Raw genomic sequence first — 19,455 nt, 5'->3', positions numbered from 1 at the left:
CATCCATGTCTGTAGCTTTGGCAAATCACAGTTCATCATTACGGCAGCTAGCATTTTCGAGCGCATGTGTTTCGCTGTGAAATTGTGTATCATGTCATGCTGTGTTACTTCGGCGCATTGCTACAGTTAAGCTTTCGCTGCCTGTGATCAAACAGACTGCATACCTGAGTAGAGGTGAATCTGCTACGGGTGCGTGTGACAAGACACTACCGGCCGCGGACCGTGTTCGTAGATCGACTTAAGTTCTGCTATACCCAAGCTTACCTCTCTGCTGGTGTTGGACAATGCTGCACAAACCGGTGAACGCCTTAGCCGCTAAATGTACTCGCGTACAGCTTCATTAGCAGCATGGTACATTTCTAGTCTCTACACAGCAACGAATGGGATGATTATTTTTTTCGTTCAACAATCTATCCAGTTCGTAGACACATAAATTGAGAGGTTGACATGTCTTTCCATAGAATTTGTCCTTGGCCATAAATTCATGGCCTATTGAATGACTCTCTTGCGTTGCTTCCGCCAGAGCTTTGCCTGTCCCTCGGGAATCAGTCCTTCTTTCCCATGATCTTCCTCAGTTCAGCGTCGTTCTCGGACCTCTCTACTGGCGCTTTCTGGTTCTCCTCGACCTTCTGCTGTTTCTTCTTACGAATGTCTCCCATAAGAGCTTCGCTGAATGTCCCTCTATCATCGTCCAGCCTGTCCATCTGACCATGCCGCCTCATGCTCTCCTTGTGCCAACTGATTTGCCCGCCGTCTGCCTCGCGATGTTTCTTCGCGTTGAGCTTCGCCGCGCGTATCGACGTCCGGGCATATACGAAGAGGAGGCCAGCCATGGTGAGGGCGGCTAAAGGTGCCATGACGGTCTGGAACGTGTTAGACGACGGGGCGAGCTACAAATCTGGAAAGAAGCCTCTTACACGGCCATTGATGATGCCTCCGCCTCGTGAAAGACGCGCTCGCGCATTGGCCGACGTCGGCTTGGAGGTTTCGCTCATGCCATCGGCCGCCTTCGGCATGGAAAGCCTGCCACCCATGACGAGGGTGGTTGAGTTACGTGAAAGTGGGTGTGAAGGCTTTCAGTTGAGAGTGCGACACTCGGCAATGTCGCAAGGTCCGTGGTGGGGATGGTCTGATCTCTTTGGGTGACTGTCGACGCTTCAGGATTCAGGATTCAGGATCCGAGAAAGTTTGAACCACTCTCATAGGTTGGCATGGTTTCCTACCAACATCTGTCGAGCTTCAATTGACTTGACCGACCTGAAGTTGCGTGGAGTCGTGTGTCGCAGGTGGGCTGGCCTGGAAGCGATGATCGAAGTAGCTATCGGAAGCGGTTTAGCGCATGCGCCTCCGGGATGTCCGCACGCGTAAGGCCGAGGTCGCGTCATCGCCGGCTGCTCCCATAATCGCAAAATCTTAAATCGCAGCATTACCAAGCGACACACGTCGGTCGCTGAGATAGCATTGCGTGATAGTTGCAGGCATTGTCTTATTCGTCCCCGGTCTGGAACTTCTAGCCTGCACAGAAAGCAGCCATACCGCATACCTAGGTACCGCACCTGCGTGGTTGGATTACTTAAGTCGTCCAATCCAGCCTCTGAATGCAGTAGTAGCTTTGGAATCTATTTATTCTGACGTACTCCATAAGTATCCGCCTTCGGCCGCGCTGCATCTTTAATGCAAAGAACAGCTACATTTAGACTGCGAGCTCTCTCGACGAGTCTCCGTACCATTACCCCTCCATCTCCAGGACAAACTTCTCTCCTCCGAACGCACTTCCGCCCTTCACAAACCGCAGTGGCATCCGCACGCTTATCAAACCTCTCGTCTCACTTCTCCACCTCAAGAATCACCATGTCGTCGCAACCCAAGGAGTGCGATTACCTGGTAATCGGAATTGGTAGTGGGGGTATCGCCTCTGGACGACGAGCTGCCAAACACGGCGCAAAAGTCATCGCGATCGAATCTTCACGATACGGAGGTACCTGCGTAAACGTCGGCTGTGTGCCGAAGAAGGTTACTTGGAACGCAGCAGCGATTGCCGAGACCTTCAAGGATGCGCCCGCATACGGTTTCAAGGTTGGCGGGGTACCAGAGTTCGACTGGCCATACTTCAAGAAGAAGCGAGACGACTACGTCAGGCGACTGAACGGCATCTACGAGAACAACCTGAACAAGGACGAGATTGAGCACTTCAGAGGGCGCGCGAAGTTTGTGGCCAAGGACGAAGTCGAGGTCGCGCTTCATGATGGAGGCTCCCAGCGCATCAAGGCGAAGCATATCCTCATCGCGACCGGTGGACGACCGAAGCTACCCGATATCCCTGGCAAGGAACTCTGCATTAGCAGTGACGGCTTCTTCGATCTCGAGAAGCAACCCAAGAGCATCGCAACGAGTGGCGCTGGATACATCGGTGTCGAGATGACTGGCATGCTTCACGCACTCGGCTCGAAAACACACTTCTTCATCCGCGGCGACAAGCTCCTCCGAACCTTCGACCCCATGATCCAAGATACCGTAACTCAAGAGTACGAGCGTCAGGGCATCAACCTCTACAAGGGTACACAGATTACAAAGGTTGAGGATATTGGCAACGGCATGAAGCGCGTCACCTACCAGAACAACGAGACAAAAAATGAGTCGACCGTTGAGGTCGAAGAAGTTCTCTTCGCAACTGGACGTGACCCCGAAATTGAAGATCTTAAGATCAAGGACTTCGGCATCAAGCTCAACGACAAGAACCACATCGTGACCGACGAGTACCAAAACACCTCTATCCCCAACATCTACGCCATCGGTGACGTATGTGATCGCGGTTTCGAACTCACCCCCGTCGCCATCGCCGCTGGAAGACGCCTCTCCGACCGCCTGTTCAACAACCAGCCCAAGGCACACCTCGAATACGAGAACATTCCCTCTGTCGTCTTTGCCCACCCAGAGATCGGCTCTATCGGTCTAACGGAGCCCGAGGCCCGCGAGAAGTACGGCGACAAGATCAGAATCTACAAGACCGAATTCAAGGCTATGTACTTCGCTATGATGGACCCCGATGAGAAGCAGCCCACAGCTTACAAGATCATCTGCGCGGGCGAAAACGAGAAGGTCGTCGGTCTGCATATCTTGGGACAGGGAAGCAGCGAGATCCTGCAAGGGTTCGGTGTGGCGATCAGGATGGGTGCCACGAAGAAGGACTTTGACAACTGTGTGGTAAGTAATCACCCAACCTTCCATCCCCGTTTCGTCGTGCATCCGTGCATGCATAAGCGGCAATGCATCGGCTGTCGACTGCTGCAGCTGCCACGTTTGCGGGGGAAAGGAACGGCATTGTGCAATCGGCGTTTGAGGACATGGATGCTAACATGTGCTTCTCCCGCAGGCTATCCACCCCGTGTCGGCCGAAGAACTCGTCACCATGACTTAGACCGGTTGGCGTCTTGCATAGTCGTCCGACGCATGATACTGTATAGATTAGAGGGGATAGCCCATAGTGGCAAAGATCAGAGGAGTCGAAAGAATCATCTAGCTAATTGCACACTCGCACTCATAACGCATTGTCCCCCGAACCTGCTTCGCATGACAAACTTGTATCTCACCACTGTGCCACACCGATGCAGTACAATACGACGAATCAAAAACCACACCCACACCTCCTCGGAGTTCAATACCAACATGCACCAGACCTTCTGACCCCTCTGACATGAGCCCCTGCAGCCCCAAGACCTTGGAGAGAGCTTGTTCCCCCGCCATCACAGGTCCTACCCGTCATCAACTACCAAAGGGTCCTATCGTCAAACCGAAACTAATGCACGCGCGATACGCTATACGTGAATCCGGGGTCTTAGCGAGCGACCGTGCAAAAAGGCTCTACTGCACGCCGATGGCACATTGTAGCCGGTGGCTTTTGCAACGGGCAAATTGGCCAAACGCCCGTTGCACGGTGAGCATGCAGGGTGAGGATTGACTCGAGCAGCTTCTCGTCTCGTGGTGTGTGTGTACAAGGGCGATTGCTACGTGTACAGTACACGTGCGCGTGCCTGAGTCTTGCTCATACGTGAGCAAGGCAAAGAGGGTCGACGTTCGTAGCGTGATTTTACCCGAAGCGTGGCATGGAGATGGATGATCATAGTCGATCTTCATATCGATTTTGCGACCCTGGTAGGTGGACGATACGCTTCATATTAACGTGTGGTATAGGTCAGGCCATCGCTTTCTAGAGTTGTTCTAGTCAGCGGCGTTCCTGGGTGTCGGGTGCGATACATGCTTAGACGTATAACTACTACGTACACCTCATCCATCACACCTCAACGTCGCAATCTACAACGACAAGGGTTGTAATGTAATCAATTTGAAACAGCGACTAGCTACTTAGGTGAGTAGTTGGCAGACTGACAGCTTTCGTTGCGTGGCTGGCGCTCGTCACAGTCGCTAGCGATTGCAGTTTAGCCCCTGCCCACAGCTGCAACATCGGCGTACCTAATGTACCGCGATACCACCGAGCTGCCGTAAGCTCTCGCTCAGCCAGTTCTCTGTCACAGCTTCACCAGAAACACGCAGGCCGCTAGAGCAGAGTTCGGTTAAGGCCTTATAGACCTGCTTTAAGCTCTCGTAGCTTGGAGAGCAAGTCTTTTTGACGTTTTACAATCGTTTGCACAATCCGTAATAGTAGCGGATTTCTGTACTTTTCCGTCTACTAGGTATATGTAAGCTGAATGACGTGCCTATACAAAGCCAAGAAGGGTATTCTCCCTCACTTAACAAATTTGTATCTAAGTACTCGGCCCTACAATGTCCGCGAGGTTCCGAGCCAAGTGAGAAAGAGGTGACCTATCTATATATCTCAAGCTCTAGTCCATCTAGAATTACCTCAGTATCCTCACCCAATATCTACCAACGCAAAACATACCAACAGATTTCGTTCACCTCAATAATCATTCCTAAGATGCTTCGACAGTTCTTCAGTTTTCTACTTGTAACTGCCATTACGGCTGCAACGGTTAATGCCGGGTGCTGTACTTTCGTAGGGAGTAATGGATGCGCAGATACTCCTAGTCAGGCCAATTGTCAACAGGCTGGCGGGATATGGAGGGATTCTGCTTGCACTTCTCAATGCTAAACGTGAGTAGCCCAGCATTTGCTTGAATTCAAGATCTAACAGACTTTATAGGCGACCTTCAAGCAAGCTGAGCAAGTCACCCTGAAGTTGGTTTACGACATGCCAGTCTCATGCAGTCTAAACAGACGCGACGCAATCGAAAGGACAACCAGAACCGGGAGCCGATGACCATTTAAGTTCCATCACGCCCAGTATTAACGACAAGGGGGCTTCCTGCGGGATTATATAGTTACAGTACTCACAATGGAATCTGAAACTCCCTATAGCCCACCCATTTCATCCTCGCTCAATCTATTTCTATACATTTGTTAGCATTTCGATGTGTAGAAAGTATCTTGTATCGTGTTGTGTATTGAAACAACTCAATCTCGCAGCTCACCAAGTAGCCTACCATAGCGGAGATTCGAACAAGATCCCATTCGAATCCGTATCGGCAGGTTTAAGTAAAAGCCACCTCCCATAGTTGTTCGGTAGGTTCTTGATATCCTTTCGTACAAGGTCTATAGGTGTCTATCCAAATCATGGCTCATTTGTTGTCCCACACACTCCCACATACCTCTGAGTGATACTACTGCCGATACTGATGTCGACTAGTCTTGCCTGCGCCGTTCCACCCCTGTTCTCAGGTTGGCGTAAAGGATGTTGCAGCTGTGAGCAGGGGTGAAACTGCAATCGCTAGCGACTGGATCATGCGAGTTTGCCAAATCTCATCACAAGCTCATTTCCCACTTCATTTGCCGCTCAGCCCTGGCACCTGCACTGACAGCAAAGGACCAACGGGTCCTCCCCGCCTTCGCTTGGAGCTTTTCGCGGGGTGGCTTCCTATCCATCATCTAGCATGCTGTCCGAATCTTCACCGTGCATTACCACCGGCACCATCGGACCCACATTTGCAACCTATCGCAACTAAGCTACTAGCTAGCCAGCACACCTTCTTCACACGAAATGACTTGTGACAGGAAATGAACTTTGCTGACGTTCCAACAATATCATCATTCTCGTTCGTTAATGGACCCTGCAGTAGATGCCGCAATGCTGTAAAGCGGAGAATCTCGGTTCCACCACTTAGAGTTTTGCCAGCAACCTGGTTCCTAGCAGCTGTCTCCTGTGGCGCGAACGCCTTTCCGCCCATGTGAGTGGCAGTTTGTGCCTTCCAGAACGTGGTTCGGCGGTGACGACGATTCATCGCACCTAAACGTTATTTTTTGTCGGTAGGCACATTAGGCACCGGAAGCGCGTTCTCCGCGTTAACGTCACGAAGGATTCGATGCTCCCCGGATTCGCACTCTACAAGCGCACACACTTTTGCAAGCCACGGTGTGGAGACATTTGCTGTGCTGTAGTGCGGCGGAGAGGAAGGCCAAAACGGCTATGACCTGCATAGCACAGACACCTCGTGCCTGCGTCGAGCGTCCAGAATCATGCTACGGACTCACCGCTCCGTGTCAATCAGTGTTCTAGACAGCTAGAAAGGAGGTGGTGTGTTTTGATCTGATGCTATTCATGACCATCTCACCCAAGCAAGGCAGGTCCCTGGGGTACGAGTGTTTGGAGATCCCCCATGACAGCGCCGAACCCCGGGTTACTCGTATGCGAGATACACCGCTAATGCGCATCGAACCGGGGTATGCTTAGCGTCAACGCGAACACCAAGCCGTCACCCTGCACGTTGACTCGATATGGCCTGCTTCCGCACTCTAGCGGCTGAGCTGCCGATAAAGGCACCGAGGCCGCTCTCCGTCATGACACACAGCACTCAATACGGGCCTCCACTTCGACGCCGACACTAGGGTTCTGGTGTGGGCGTCTAAGGAAACCAACGGTACCTTGTCCGCAAGGTGGTGGTACTCGTTTGACGATTGTCTGATCCATGTGGAGCTGACGGCACTTACTGCTATCGATTGCTCTTCTGAGAGCACCTGCTCAATTGTTATTGATGATATTATACATTTTTACATATGGCGGCCGTGACATTCGTTTTCCGTAGATCCTAGGCTGTGAAGCTAGCCTTCCTGTATTCCGACTCCTTCTGTTTTGCGCCGCGCTGGTTTTGATTGCAAGACCCCGGACCGGACCAAGCCGGTCGATGATGAGCCGTAAACGATAGCTCTCGAAGCTACTACAAAATGTACTGTGAAATGAAGACACAACCAAATTTAAACCCTTGTGATGATCGTGGCACGGTCGTTCCGCGGTTCCGCTGTGATATTGCGGGAGTTCATACTTCGCCGCCTTGATTTCGGCGCAAGCGGCAGTAAGCTCAGGTGCTCTGTCCGCTCAAGAAAAAGTCCAGCTCGCTTGGACCGCCCCTGCTGACTTCGTTCTCGGCAAGTTGTTCCAGCAAGCTGAGGAAAGGGTCCTTGCTGTCAGGGTCTGTGTGCACCGATGTGCCCGATGTGCTCCCTGCGCCGGGGGTCGGGTGCTGCTCGTACGGCGTCGGCATGCTCAGCATAGGGTCGAAATGAATTGCATGGTTGTTATCCTGGTTTTGGTGGAGGTTCGCTGCACGCGACACCGGTGATGGCGCCAGACTCGCAAACTGCGGCAATGGAGAAAACGAGAAGTTCGGCGAGAATGGAAGAGTAAGTCCGCCACCGTTAGCATTCGGTGGATTCAGGGAGTTGTTTGGCAATGGTGGGGTGTAAGGTCGTGCACCGGAGTCATTAGGATGTGTTCTAGAGTCTCCCGGGCTTGGGTTCGAGTTTGACTCCGAGGTACCAGCATCCGACGGTCGGTGAGTATGGACAGTTGGAGGATGAGTGGCTGATGTGGGTGTTGGGGGGATAGCTTGTGGTTGGGCTTGGGGTTTCGAGGATGAAGTCGTGGCTCTCCTTCTCTTGTTCGGGTGTGCGTTGGAGTATTGTGGTTGTTGTGAGGGTGCGGAATGCTTTTGGTAGCCCTGAGCGTTCCCGATGACGCCGCTGGTCATGTACATGTTGTTTCGTTGTTCGATGTTAAAAGTGGCAAGGCTACTAGATTATTAGCGTTATGAACATGTAGGGAAAGGCCTGGCTCTCTACCCTTCTTGAATGGATTCGACCGCAATATCCATAAACGTAATGTGCGCTCCGTCGAAGACCTGGCCCGGATATCTGTCGAAGAAATCCTCAAGTTGGAAGACTGGCGCATAGCGCATGGGATTGCTCGCCAACGACTGGACTAGCTCTGTGTGACATCCGTAGATGGTCTGCAGCGTGTCGCGCTGGTGCTGGGCCCCAGCCCAAACGAATCGAAGCTCGGATAGCTGCTGCATCTCTCGAGACAGAAACTCTGCACTGACAGAGAAAACCTCTCCTTCTCTTCCTGGGTAATGTGCTCCATGTACATGAATGGTGCCAGCCGTGCATATACAATAGCCGACAAAAGCTGGCCAATCTATAATGGAAGAGGCCCTTCCTATCTCGGCGAGTTCGGCAATTGCGTTGGCATGAAGAAAGCATAAGTTGGTCGCTTCTATTTGCCAGGGTTGGTGCTGCGAGGTCCCGGACAGCTCAGCCAGGTCCACAGGGAGGAAAGGCCGGTAGATGAGGCAATGTATGAGATGGTAGATCAACTTGCTGAGAACAAGTATGGTGCTGTCGGGTTGGCCAAAGAGCGCTTCGATAGAGGTGAACGTGTCCTGCGTCTCCGATGCCCATATGTCGAGTTCTTGGCGGATTTTGGATAGGTTGGATAATGAGTGCCAAGGGAAATGTGAATCGCCTTTAACACCACCCGCTGCAAGGTAGCGGTTTGTTATACCCAGGATGCGAGCTATGCCAATGAGCATACCCATGCTTCCTTGTCCACCTTTTCCAGTGCCGCCCATGAACTGCAAATTGCATCCGTTTGGAAAGTAGTCTCCGTCTATTAGCATTGCGCCAGAGTGCAGCTGCCAGCTCGGTAATCGTAGCACAATCGATTCATCCGCAATTAACGAGGGTCGCTTAGAGCCGGTTGCAGCGAAGCGGTCCATGAGGTAACATGACCAGAAGAGCCGGCGTCGTCCTTCGCGTTCGGCGGGTGTGACCTTGATGCCGGTCGGTAGTTCGCGATGCAGATCGAGCGCAAAGGCCATGCTGATGGCAGAATCTTGAGAACGGAGTTAGTCTTGCACAAAGTGTGGATAGTAGTGACTTCGTACTTAGCAGCATGAAGGTCTTCTTGCCCTTGCCCAGCTGGAAGCTTGCTTGCGAGAGGAGCATGAGCGTCTGCAAGGTTTCGATAGAGGGCTCATCTATCTCGAGTTCCAGCCGAGCGCGACGGGCATACTCTTGCCCGATGCGCACTGCAGAGCTGTATCCTCCGAAGTGGGGTGCATATCTGGGGTACATATATTAATTGTGATCAAGAATACTCAGGGATGGGCGAATCGTACCTGGCACTCACGGCGTAAATAGCATAGGCTAAGTGGCCGGGAAGCTGATTGGCCTGCAGTCGCTGTCTCGTGGTCGACTCGTCCAGGATGTAGTAGGGCTTTCCATGGATTCTGGCGAAATAGGTGTCTAGAAGTAGGTCAGGAGCCAGGGTCGGGGACTGTATACTAGATGCTGTTAGCAATGTGCAGGGGCGAGCACGGGAGGCTGCTAGTAGGTACCTTGGCTCGATGGGCGACATCAACTGGTTTGCATGGTTGGTGCCACTCGCGCGACGGGGCGAGGACGCATGCGGCGATTGTGAGGATGCGAGATCTTTTCGTTTGACGTCGGCTGAGGTGGTGTTGTCCTGGGAGGTGGGGTCGGACTCGGTTGGGTCATCGCTCTTGCCTTCGGAAACCAAGCGCTTTTCCAGGCCGTCGACACGTTTCAAGAGGGCCTCGAGAACGTCGGTCTTGGGGCCTCTCTTCTTGGGAACAGCGTCTGGAAGTGGCTGTCAGTCCATGTTTGGATGCACGCGCGTAGTGTTGCGGGTGGAGCATACCGTATATACACGGGCAGTTGAACACTTGACAGGCTTCACAGGTCGGGCGTGTGCGATTGCACTTGATCTTGAATTTGGGTTAGCACGTGGCCATGACGAAAAAAAGCAGACAGGCACTACCTTTCGCTTTCGACAGCTTTTGCAGTTCATGGCCTCGCGGGGCTCGTTGGAGACGCGGCGGGCGGGTAGTCGGTCGATGCCAATCTGCGGCCTTGCCATTGCGGCCAGTGACTGGGAAACTTCGGTGGACATGGCGACGCTACAGGGCGGTGGACCAGAAGCATTCTCTGGCTGCAAGTGGTCTTGATGATAGCGAACTGGACGGTAGGAAGAAGAAAGCACGCCCCAGCACGGCGTGAGATGTAGGTTCAAATTAAGGCCTATGGCAGTGGAGACAGGCAGGGGGTGCGCGGACGGCGAGGCTTGCTCTGGCGGGAGTGCGCGCCCACTCGGATGCGACTCAGCGTGTGCAGTGACTAGGAAGAGGTAGTGATGGAACCGCTGGGGAGCTTTGGACGCGTGACGACGATCTCGGGGTATCTAGCCATGCGCGGTAGAGCAGCCCATGCAGACGAGCGAGGCTTGGAACCGTTGGGCCGAGTCGAGTAGCAAAAACACGGCCATCATGAGGCCACTGGGGTAAGAGGCTAGCCGCACGTCAGGAAATCGCCCATCGCATGCCGTCCCAGACGGCGCACCGTGCCTCGGTTCTCAGCCATGCATGCAGCTACTGGCAATTTGGCACGTAGATTGCGCCCGTCGCACGCACCCAGCTCGTCTCGGCGTAGCTGCAGCCTGTAGCGCCGGACTGCACCAATGTGTTCTAGAAAATCTGGGGTATCGCCCGCCGCCCAATCACGTGCCCCGCCCTAGTGCTAGCTGCTGCCCCGTCCCCGGTTACAGCTTCCACGAGGGCCCCGTCCACCACCCGCCATCCCTGGCTGCCACGGCTGCCTCGCTGCTATCACGCCGCATGTGAAGACGTATCAATCATCAAATGTACATTGCGAATTGCTAATTGCTGATTTAAAAATGCCCCCTTCCGGACGCCAGACGCACAAAGTCATAACACACGTTCTGCCCCACGAGCTTCCGGATCGTTTCAACCGTCGTCCACGCTGAGACGTCCGCAATGCCATACGCTGTCCATCCCGCCGACGTCGCGATTGCCAACGGGTCGGCCTTTCGGGGCCCGCTGGCCAAGTCGACGAACACCTTGCCTGCAGCCTTCGTTCCTGTGCACCCATGTCCGTTGGGGCTTCCATTCCTTCCGCCAACCCTGTAGTGCTTCAGCAGGGGCACCACCAGTAGCGACTTCTCAGCAGGCAGAGCCGAGATGATAACGAATGGCTGCTGCAGGCGCTTCACATCCTCTACCGATCGTACCGGTGACACGTCAGTAGATAAGGGCCCGTGGGACTTGAACCCTATGGTATATATAGGCCCGATCCCTAGATTTTTCAGTGCGAATATCGACGCCGACGCATCAGCCTCGTTACTGGCGAGCAGCAATGCTGCCTGTCCACTGTACGCCGATGGGACAAAGTCGCGAGTCAGTGTCGCACGTATACCCTTCCACCGTGTGTTGTCTCCTATGAAGGAGGCGTTGCCGGTCCCGGGGGGCACTAACACTGTATCAACTTGTCCGATGGCCCGAGCAGCATTCGAAAGGGAAGGCAGGTACGGCGCCGAGGCTGCCAATGGCGGGTTGATGTAGGCACCGCCAAAGTTGTTGCGTCGGAGGATGTGCTCGATCGAAGCCTTCGGGGCTCTTTCTGCAAAACCGAATGAATGTGGCAGACTAAGCTCGTTGAAACACTTCTCAAAGAACATGGCTTGCGACGTTGATCGAAAACTGCCGATGCCGTAGATGTCCTGCTTAGGCATCTGGCCCATTGTGTGGAGCGCTGCGTTAATTTCGGCTGCGCTTAGTTGGCCAGGTGCCGCAATCATGGGTAACAGTGGATGAGTAATCGGGGTGAATATTTTGTTCAGCGTCCTTGATAGCTGGCCCATGGGGCCCATATTGAGGCCAGAGAAGGGAGGATGAGGATACTTGGCTTGAATAGTCGATCGGAAATATTCCAGCTCGTAGTTCTCCTGCATCGAATTGACCAGTGCGTACATCTTGACAATGTCCCCATACACCGCTCCCATCTCGAACAGGCGCTGTGTTTCAGGCGAGGTCCACTTGAAGCTGCCCGAAAAGTCGTGGAACGCCGAGATGATCTTGGTGCACGCCTTGTTCTCGGCCAGCTTCCTCCTAATCTCCTCTGGCAGCCACAATTCCACATCAATGTATTCGCAACCCCATTGTATCGCGCGCGCAAGGTATCGGTAGAACAGGGAGGGGTCGTCCATGGGGAACCGGCCATTTTCCTTGGTGCACCTCGTAGTGAAGATGATTGGCAGCTCCGTGCGTTGACGCAGCACCATGACTTGCTCGCCGACATACTTCAAGCTGGGTATCTTGCTGACCGTTCCATCTGGTAGGGGCTCCTCCAGCAGGTCGACTCGGATCTCGATGGCGTCCGCGCCGACCGACAGAATGTCAAGATTGGGAAGTGCAGCGTGCACATCGGGGAACGTCGTCGATATCAGCGTCGTGCGCGCCTTCTTGGTGAGGTCACGGTGGGGCCCGATCTGGCCCAGGACAAAAGAGAGGTATCGCGACACGTCGCGACGGAAAAAGGGCGCGCGCGTGTAGAGGTATTCGTAGTCGCATCGGTCGGTGATGCTCTCGTCCAGTTCATGACCGCCGTCCACTCGATGTGTGTTAATCAACAGCCTAGAGCGGTCCCAAGCGTCCAGTTGCGTTTTGGCCAGCCCGCTGCTTAGCCCGTAAACCGTCTCCCGTGGTCCTGCCAGCGCTTCGTCCATGGATGTCGCCGACTCCCATTTCTGGCCCAGGACATCCGCAAAGATGCCTACAATGTCCTCCTCGCCTTCATTATGCAGGATCAGCAGCGCCGGCCGGGCGCCGTTCGGGATCTCCTGCACGTCTATGACCGCGCCTTCCTTGAGACGGGAGGTGGTCACGCTCCCGGTTTGCACCATGGTGGCCATGGGTGAGTAGAGTTGTGCGCTGTTCTGCTTAGTAGTGTTAACCGTACGTGTTGAAGCCGTTGATGCGATGCTGGATCTCGGCGAGAATGCGACGGGCGGTATACAACTGGCGGACTCCGGCAACCGTCGCTACCATTTCCGAAACGTCGAAAAGTATGAGGCGGTGGTGGGGGCTGTGTCTGGAGAAATACAGACGTCTCAGACTGAGCGCTGTAGATTCATCCGTGGGGTGGTGGGATGCAGGACCAGGTCTGGATTTAATCGCGATGTGTGTGAGGTTTGAAGATAGTGAGATAGTACCATGTCAAGAGCAGATGGAAGCACCAAGCTTCCGTAAAACCCGCGCGTCTGTTGGCTCTAAAGCCGTCCTATGGCTGGACGGTGAATATGCCGTTAGGAAGGCCACTAGGCGTTGCTTGCTCGGGGCAGTAGGATAGTGAACGGACCAGCGCGGGCACCGTGGTGCGCTCGCCGATAGCTGGAGCTCGAATTTATCCGTAGACTCGCCATACCGTCGCAAAAGCCGCCAATTTCGCACCAATCACTTGATTTGCCATCAGTCAAGGTATTCGTGCGCCAAGTATATCACCTCCATCGCCTTCGTCTATTGCTGACGCGAATCTGTGGGGATTGGTGGAGAATGGGGGGTAGCGTCTGTCGTAGTGACATCCAAGGCCTGAGGCGACAACCGAATACCATATCTACGCCTCGAGGCTTGAAATGCCCAGCAACAACACCACAGATACGAGCTTGGTATTCGGATAGGCGTATATCGGTACTCCCCATAGGCGCACCGCTTGTGCGAGGCTGGCTCTGGAACTGCACGAGGCTGCACCCGCAGTACAGTGGAGGCGTCGCATCGCAAACTTCAGCCCTATCGGCTTAACCATGAGCGGCATCCCGCGCTCGAGAGTAGTGGAGTAATGGACCACCGGCGTATCTCGTGTAGAGACCTGTGCCCGCAATCTCTCGGAAAGAGCAGGAAATTTGCACAAGTGGTGTTATTACCCAGACATCGACCAGAAAACTGTGCATCCACTACAGCCATCGACAACCTCCGTGGACAGCATCGGCATCATGTTTCCTACACGCAGCTCAACATGTCATCAAAGGGCAGTACCGCAATATACCAACATTAGGCTCGGCACCAGTTGAGGCTCCGTTTCATCACTACGACTTTAGCCGGCAACCTGGAGGAGGCGTAGGTGCAGACGGTCTAACGAGACCTCGATCGCCTCGTCAACGTCGGGTTTGGATTTTCCGACACCAAAATGCAGTGCAACCTAGGTCCACCCCACCAGCTGGAGCATTACATCGTCGATATCTGATGACTAGCTCATCATGAGACTACTTTCTCGCGATCGGGACGTCACGAAGGCCGGGAATACGTTCAGGCCAGTATCGAGGCAGCGAGAGGGGTCGCTGCTCTTCGGGTCTTCGCGCAGTTTCGGCGAGATACCTATCAACCGCTGCTGCGAGGTGAAGCAGATTGATTGATTCACTTCGTTATTCTTCAGCCGTCCGGTCTCGTCCAGGTATCAGAACGGATAAATACAACGAGTTTCAAACATGAACGGGACGCCTTAGAACATCAGCCGTACTGCAATTTTCCGGTCAAAGGAATATATCTATTCGTGGCCACCAAGCAGGCTACCTTACAGCGTATCTCGAGAACGACGCAGCTTTTTAAGCTTCAGCAACCACCGGCAATCGGTCTTTCACATGGTACAATCTCTGAATGCGCCGTTTTCGTATTCCGAGCATGATGCAAATCGAGCATCCTTCTACGTGCAGCTCTCACCCGTACGCACGCTTGCGCCATACGAACAGTCACCACTGCCACGAGCCGTACCGAATCAGCCAAGGATATCTCATCTCTGTGGGATAGAACCGAGTAGGCTCATAGACACGTAGTTCGTCAAAAGGTTTGTTGTGCGATCTCAAAAAGGATGCCATTTCTCGTGTCCGGGTGTGCATACGCCACACTGTTGGTTGCTGTACACTGCATGGACTAGTCTGATCCGTTCAGAATTAGCTCGATCGATAAATCTAGCATAAGACTAACAGCTCGGGCATGCCCAGGTGGAGTGTGGTGATTCTCAGACGCGCCACACCATACGGTCATCCTACTCGCATCTTGGGAGTGAGCTCATTCGACAAGTGCCAACGCTAAACTTGCCTCTCAAAGATGCTTTTCCTCTGGAACATTTCAAATGGATCAAAACATGGAACGGTAACGGGTGTATATGTCAAGGATTTGTAAAGTCCTTCTCAGCTGGGTATCCGAGTCCATGTAACAGCTAATCTACCGCGCCCAGTCTCGCCAACACACTGGCTGCGTTCGGTCGATAATCTGGGTCGATCTCCAGCATGTCCTGTATGACATGAACAAGTTCCGTTTCAGTCGGCCCAAGCTCATCTAGAGCAGCCGAAACCGCCTCAGTTCTCGTCACATTCCCATCATCTACAGTGTAATAGCACCAAGCTATGCTCTCTTCCTCCACCCTGGAACGAAACTCCTTCAGATATTCCCAGCCTTTCCAATACCACACCAAAATGTCGAGGAAGACACATCCTAGCGACCAAACATCATGTGGGCGAGAGCTTGACCCGTTGTTGTATGTCTCCGGTGGTAGCGTAGGTGTGTTGCCTTTGATCTTCGACTTTGCACTACGTCCGAACGCGCTGAGATCCCCGCCATAGCCTGCGGAGCCGAAGTCCGTGAACTTCAGTCTGTGTTTCACGTCAGCGGCAGCATCGTTGAATACTAGGGTGTTGGTAGGCTTGATATCGTGATGATGGTATGTCATATGACTGTGGACAACGTCTAGAGCACTCGCAAGGCCCCGGAGCTGTGCCAAAAGCTACTCACGATCCAGATCTTTCACAGCCCGGCGTTCAGGGAACTTCGCCATAAACTCGTCCAAATTACCAACCGCTAGCTCCGCGACGAGATATATCTTCTCCTCGAATACGAAACCAGTGTAGAACGTAGTGATGTGCTCGTGTGAGCCTGGAGAACGGGCCAAAGTCTCGAGGAAATCGCATTCCCGCTCAGCATCTTGCCGAAATTTGCTGACTTTGAGTGCAACGTATCTAGACAAGTCATTGGGGCCCGGAGCCTCCCGTAGAAAGGGAGCACAGCTGTTGTGAATTCTGGCTTTGTAGACTTTCCCTCCGGATCCCTCGCCAATATCGGGTTTGACAGCGCTGTTGTATTCAATCGGAATGGCACAACCCGTGAGATTGGCCCTGTATTGAGAGTCATGAAGCTCATGCACAACAAAGAGATATTGCGCGTCGCAAAGAGTACTGTAGACTGCGTCTGATTGTTCTTCGGTCGTTCCAAGCCAGTCGTCTGGCGAGAAGGGAAGGGCATCATCATTGTAGTTTGTCAAGACGAAAACCATGTCAGGTGGCGAGAGACCGCAGTAGATAGCGAGAGCAAACAAACGCTCACCGCCTGACCGGATCCTGTTCTTCAGTTCGTACACCGCGTTGGTGTCAAGCCCGGAGAAGTGGAAAATACCACTGACGCTGCTTGCAGAAGCAACTTCCCGAATGGTTGTCAACGGAAAGAATTTGAATGTCTTGTCGCCGAATTCTGCGGTGGTAGTGTTGGTGACCAGCCGGGTCCTACACGCTGCCATTATATCATTGTAGTCCTTTAGAGGCTTTCCCATGATGAAACAGGAGAGGTGAAAATAGAACAAGGAATGAGGTATTGAAGAGAAGATGCTTAGCATCCAGTGGGCTTCTTTATGACCTCTGTTATTCAACAATCACCAAACACCAAGTCTGCACTCATGGTGAGCTCACATGGATCTGAAGTGATTGTTGTTTGTGGGTGGATAAGAGTCTGGTTACGCAAGTGAAGGTGGTATTCCATTGAAGTACAGATTATGTGACCTGTTGGACGCTCGCGATCATAGAAAAGGATATTTACAGTGTAGGAGAGAAGTTGACGGGCCTATTACTCACAAGAGTCATGATCGCATGGAGGATATAGTATTCAAGTTGAAGATTTGTGAACCTGCCCTTGCCGTAAACCAGAGCTGCACGGACAAAGGAAACATCTCGGAATGAACGGGATGAGACTCACCATAAAAGTGTTTGATCTCTGAGCGACCTTCAAACCCGCATTTCCAAGAGTTCTCGACCTACTAAGTGCCCAAGAGGCTGCCCAGAGCAGTAACTACATCACTTACTCTGCTAGTATTCACCACGTCCACATGTAGCATTTGGTCGATGATATCGACCAGAGTCTTCCACTCAGCACCTCTATCGCCAATCTCTTCTATCTTCTGCTGCACGGTACGTGCAAGCTTCATCCCTCCTGGAGCAGTATCATTCCAACGGTATCGGTGCTGCTCCACGAAGTTACTCATCTTGACCTCACCCTCGTGGAACCATACGAGTACTTCGAGAAAGGCCAGCCCTAGGCACTCGATGTCACGAGATACTGCGATGTTCCAGCCACGAATGACCTCCGACGGTTTGTGTTCATTGTAGGTTCCAATAATCGACTCGTCGCTTGCTCGTTCGCTTGATGCTTCACTCGTTTCTTCATTCGATTCTCTAGCAGTCATTCTTGCATAACTCCAGCCGCAGAACTTCAGGGTGCTGTCTTGCAGGCTCATATCGTTCTTGGCAAAGACCAGGATGTTGTCGAGTCCGATGTTGCGGTAAAGCCCAGTATTACCTTTCGTAGTAGGCCCGTGTATCTTTGAGAGAGCATCTGCGAGGCCCATGAACTGACGAACAACCCAGTCATAGTCAAGACCTGCTTGAGCGCCGTCAGTATACTTTGTCATGAACTCCAAAAGGTTTCCTGAGCCGCGCTCGCTGACGACGTAATGTGCTGTCCTGAACTGAAAGCCAGTGTAGGAAGTCACAATATGTGGATGTGAGATGTTGTTATCGGCAAGCGCTTGGAGGAATTTGCGTTCAGTACCGCATTCGGTTGCGTGCGAATATGCTTGCTTGATGACGAGATCTTGGCCTGGGGGTAAAGGGAAATTAGTTCCGGGAAACATGATCAGCATCTCGTAGACGTTCGACCGTAAGCTATCGTATAGGCGACTTTTGACGGAGATAGGGACAGTGTGGGCTTCATCGATTTGCTGATGAAATCGTCCCTGTGCTGGCATCTGAGATAGACCTTCCAGCCGGAATTGGGCGCGGAGGAAGCTTGCGAGGGGGTAAGGTGAATTTGCAAATCCTGAGGTGAACCTATTCTCTGCTATAGGAAGTTCAGAGTCCGTAACATGATCTTCTTCGAGCAACACCCGGAGATACTTCATTGAGATCCTGCCCAGAATGCAGATGACGAACACTCGTCTCTCTGATAGGATAATCTTGGTGATAAGACCATTTTTGGTATCGGAGCTACAGTCACTGAGGCTATCGTCGAACGAAATGACAGCTCTGATGTTCTCGTCGGAGGCGACTTGATTGATAGTATGCTGAGGAATGTATGCGAGTCTTGCTCCGCCGAAGTCATATTGTATAATGTTTCCACTGTCGCGGAGCCAATGGGAAGACCATGATGTTGCAGAGGAGTCCTGCCGGGGACAAAGACGCATGGGATGAAAAACCATGTGAGGATGAGGGTGGTAGAGGCCTACGAATCAGGTTCGGGTGAGCTTGGCAGTAATCTTATCGAACACTGCGAGGCCACACTCACTGTTGGTATACTTGGACAAGCTTATAAAGTGACCGTATTCCTCAAAAGTGCATAGCAGTTGACAATCGCAGGTGAGTAAAAGACGTGATCTGCCGGTCACACGCTGCTAACACACATGAGCGTTATGAGAGTAGCAAACCGAGTATTGATCAAGTAGATCAAGTTCGATGCTAACAACCGCGATTGCCAATATTTACCATGGGAATGGGGTGTCCAAATGACAGCTTGCAGCTTGTATACCGTTTTGCACATGCCCACGAAGGACGGCCGGATCTTGTCTTTCTAGATATGAGACGCATCACGAGGTCTTTTAGCGTGTCGAAGGCATGCCCTCTTTTGGAACGAACAGTGTGATGCAGACCACCTAATGGAAGTTGAAGCGACGGACTTCATCGTGGCGATAGTAGTGTCTACGTTCGCTAAGGTCTAACGGCGTTAGTCAACATGCACCTTGAGTCTAGCCTTAGGCTTATTGGCCATCGCGAAGCCCCAGTGTATAGATAATCGTTAGTGAGCTGACATTTCGTGAAAGGTACCTAGCGTAGATTAGCTGCCATGTGCTCTGCATGTTCACATCCTGGCTACTATTCGGTTGATACATAGAGGAGCCAAAGTGAAAAAGGACGAATGGGAGGTTGGTGATTCAGCGGCCTTGGCGTTGTGACCTCATCCAAAACTTCGGGTGCGGCGAACA

General features: G+C 52.7%; 5 protein-coding genes across 5 annotated transcripts; 1 reads left to right on the top strand and 4 right to left on the bottom strand.

The window, feature by feature from the left end:
- Window positions 1–545: 545 nt before the first annotated feature.
- On the bottom strand, window positions 546–1,034 carry J4E90_002028 (uncharacterized protein; the record flags this gene model as incomplete). The annotated part of the gene is made up of 2 exons (XM_051431612.1): window positions 546–863; window positions 918–1,034. The coding sequence occupies 2 exons, from the start codon at window positions 1,032–1,034 to the stop codon at window positions 546–548; spliced, it is 435 nt and encodes a 144-aa protein (XP_051294746.1).
- Window positions 1,035–1,851: 817 nt separating this feature from the next.
- Window positions 1,852–3,418, top strand: J4E90_002027 (uncharacterized protein; the record flags this gene model as incomplete). Its single annotated transcript, XM_051431611.1, has 2 exons — window positions 1,852–3,204; window positions 3,374–3,418. 2 exons carry the CDS (start codon window positions 1,852–1,854, stop codon window positions 3,416–3,418), a joined length of 1,398 nt encoding a protein of 465 aa, XP_051294745.1.
- Window positions 3,419–7,370: 3,952 nt separating this feature from the next.
- Window positions 7,371–10,261, bottom strand: J4E90_002026 (uncharacterized protein; the record flags this gene model as incomplete). Its single annotated transcript, XM_051431610.1, has 7 exons — window positions 7,371–8,079; window positions 8,131–9,181; window positions 9,234–9,412; window positions 9,468–9,632; window positions 9,687–9,948; window positions 10,010–10,076; window positions 10,130–10,261. The coding sequence occupies 7 exons, from the start codon at window positions 10,259–10,261 to the stop codon at window positions 7,371–7,373; spliced, it is 2,565 nt and encodes an 854-aa protein (XP_051294744.1).
- Window positions 10,262–11,035: 774 nt separating this feature from the next.
- Window positions 11,036–13,066, bottom strand: J4E90_002025 (uncharacterized protein; the record flags this gene model as incomplete). The annotated part of the gene is made up of 1 exon (XM_051431609.1): window positions 11,036–13,066. One exon carries the CDS (start codon window positions 13,064–13,066, stop codon window positions 11,036–11,038), a length of 2,031 nt encoding a protein of 676 aa, XP_051294743.1.
- A 2,873-nt stretch (window positions 13,067–15,939) lies between these two features.
- On the bottom strand, window positions 15,940–18,378 carry J4E90_002024 (uncharacterized protein; the record flags this gene model as incomplete). The annotated part of the gene is made up of 3 exons (XM_051431608.1): window positions 15,940–16,679; window positions 17,178–17,235; window positions 17,284–18,378. The coding sequence occupies 3 exons, from the start codon at window positions 18,376–18,378 to the stop codon at window positions 15,940–15,942; spliced, it is 1,893 nt and encodes a 630-aa protein (XP_051294742.1).
- Window positions 18,379–19,455: the final 1,077 nt, after the last annotated feature.

The sequence above is a fragment of the Alternaria incomplexa genome (assembly GCF_024043165.1).
Source record: "Alternaria incomplexa strain BMP 0042 chromosome Unknown scaffold_2, whole genome shotgun sequence".
Taxonomy (NCBI): Eukaryota; Fungi; Ascomycota; class Dothideomycetes; order Pleosporales; family Pleosporaceae; genus Alternaria; species Alternaria incomplexa.
The sequence above is the reverse complement of the archived record's forward strand: the minus strand, read 5'-3'. Positions and strand labels throughout refer to the sequence as shown.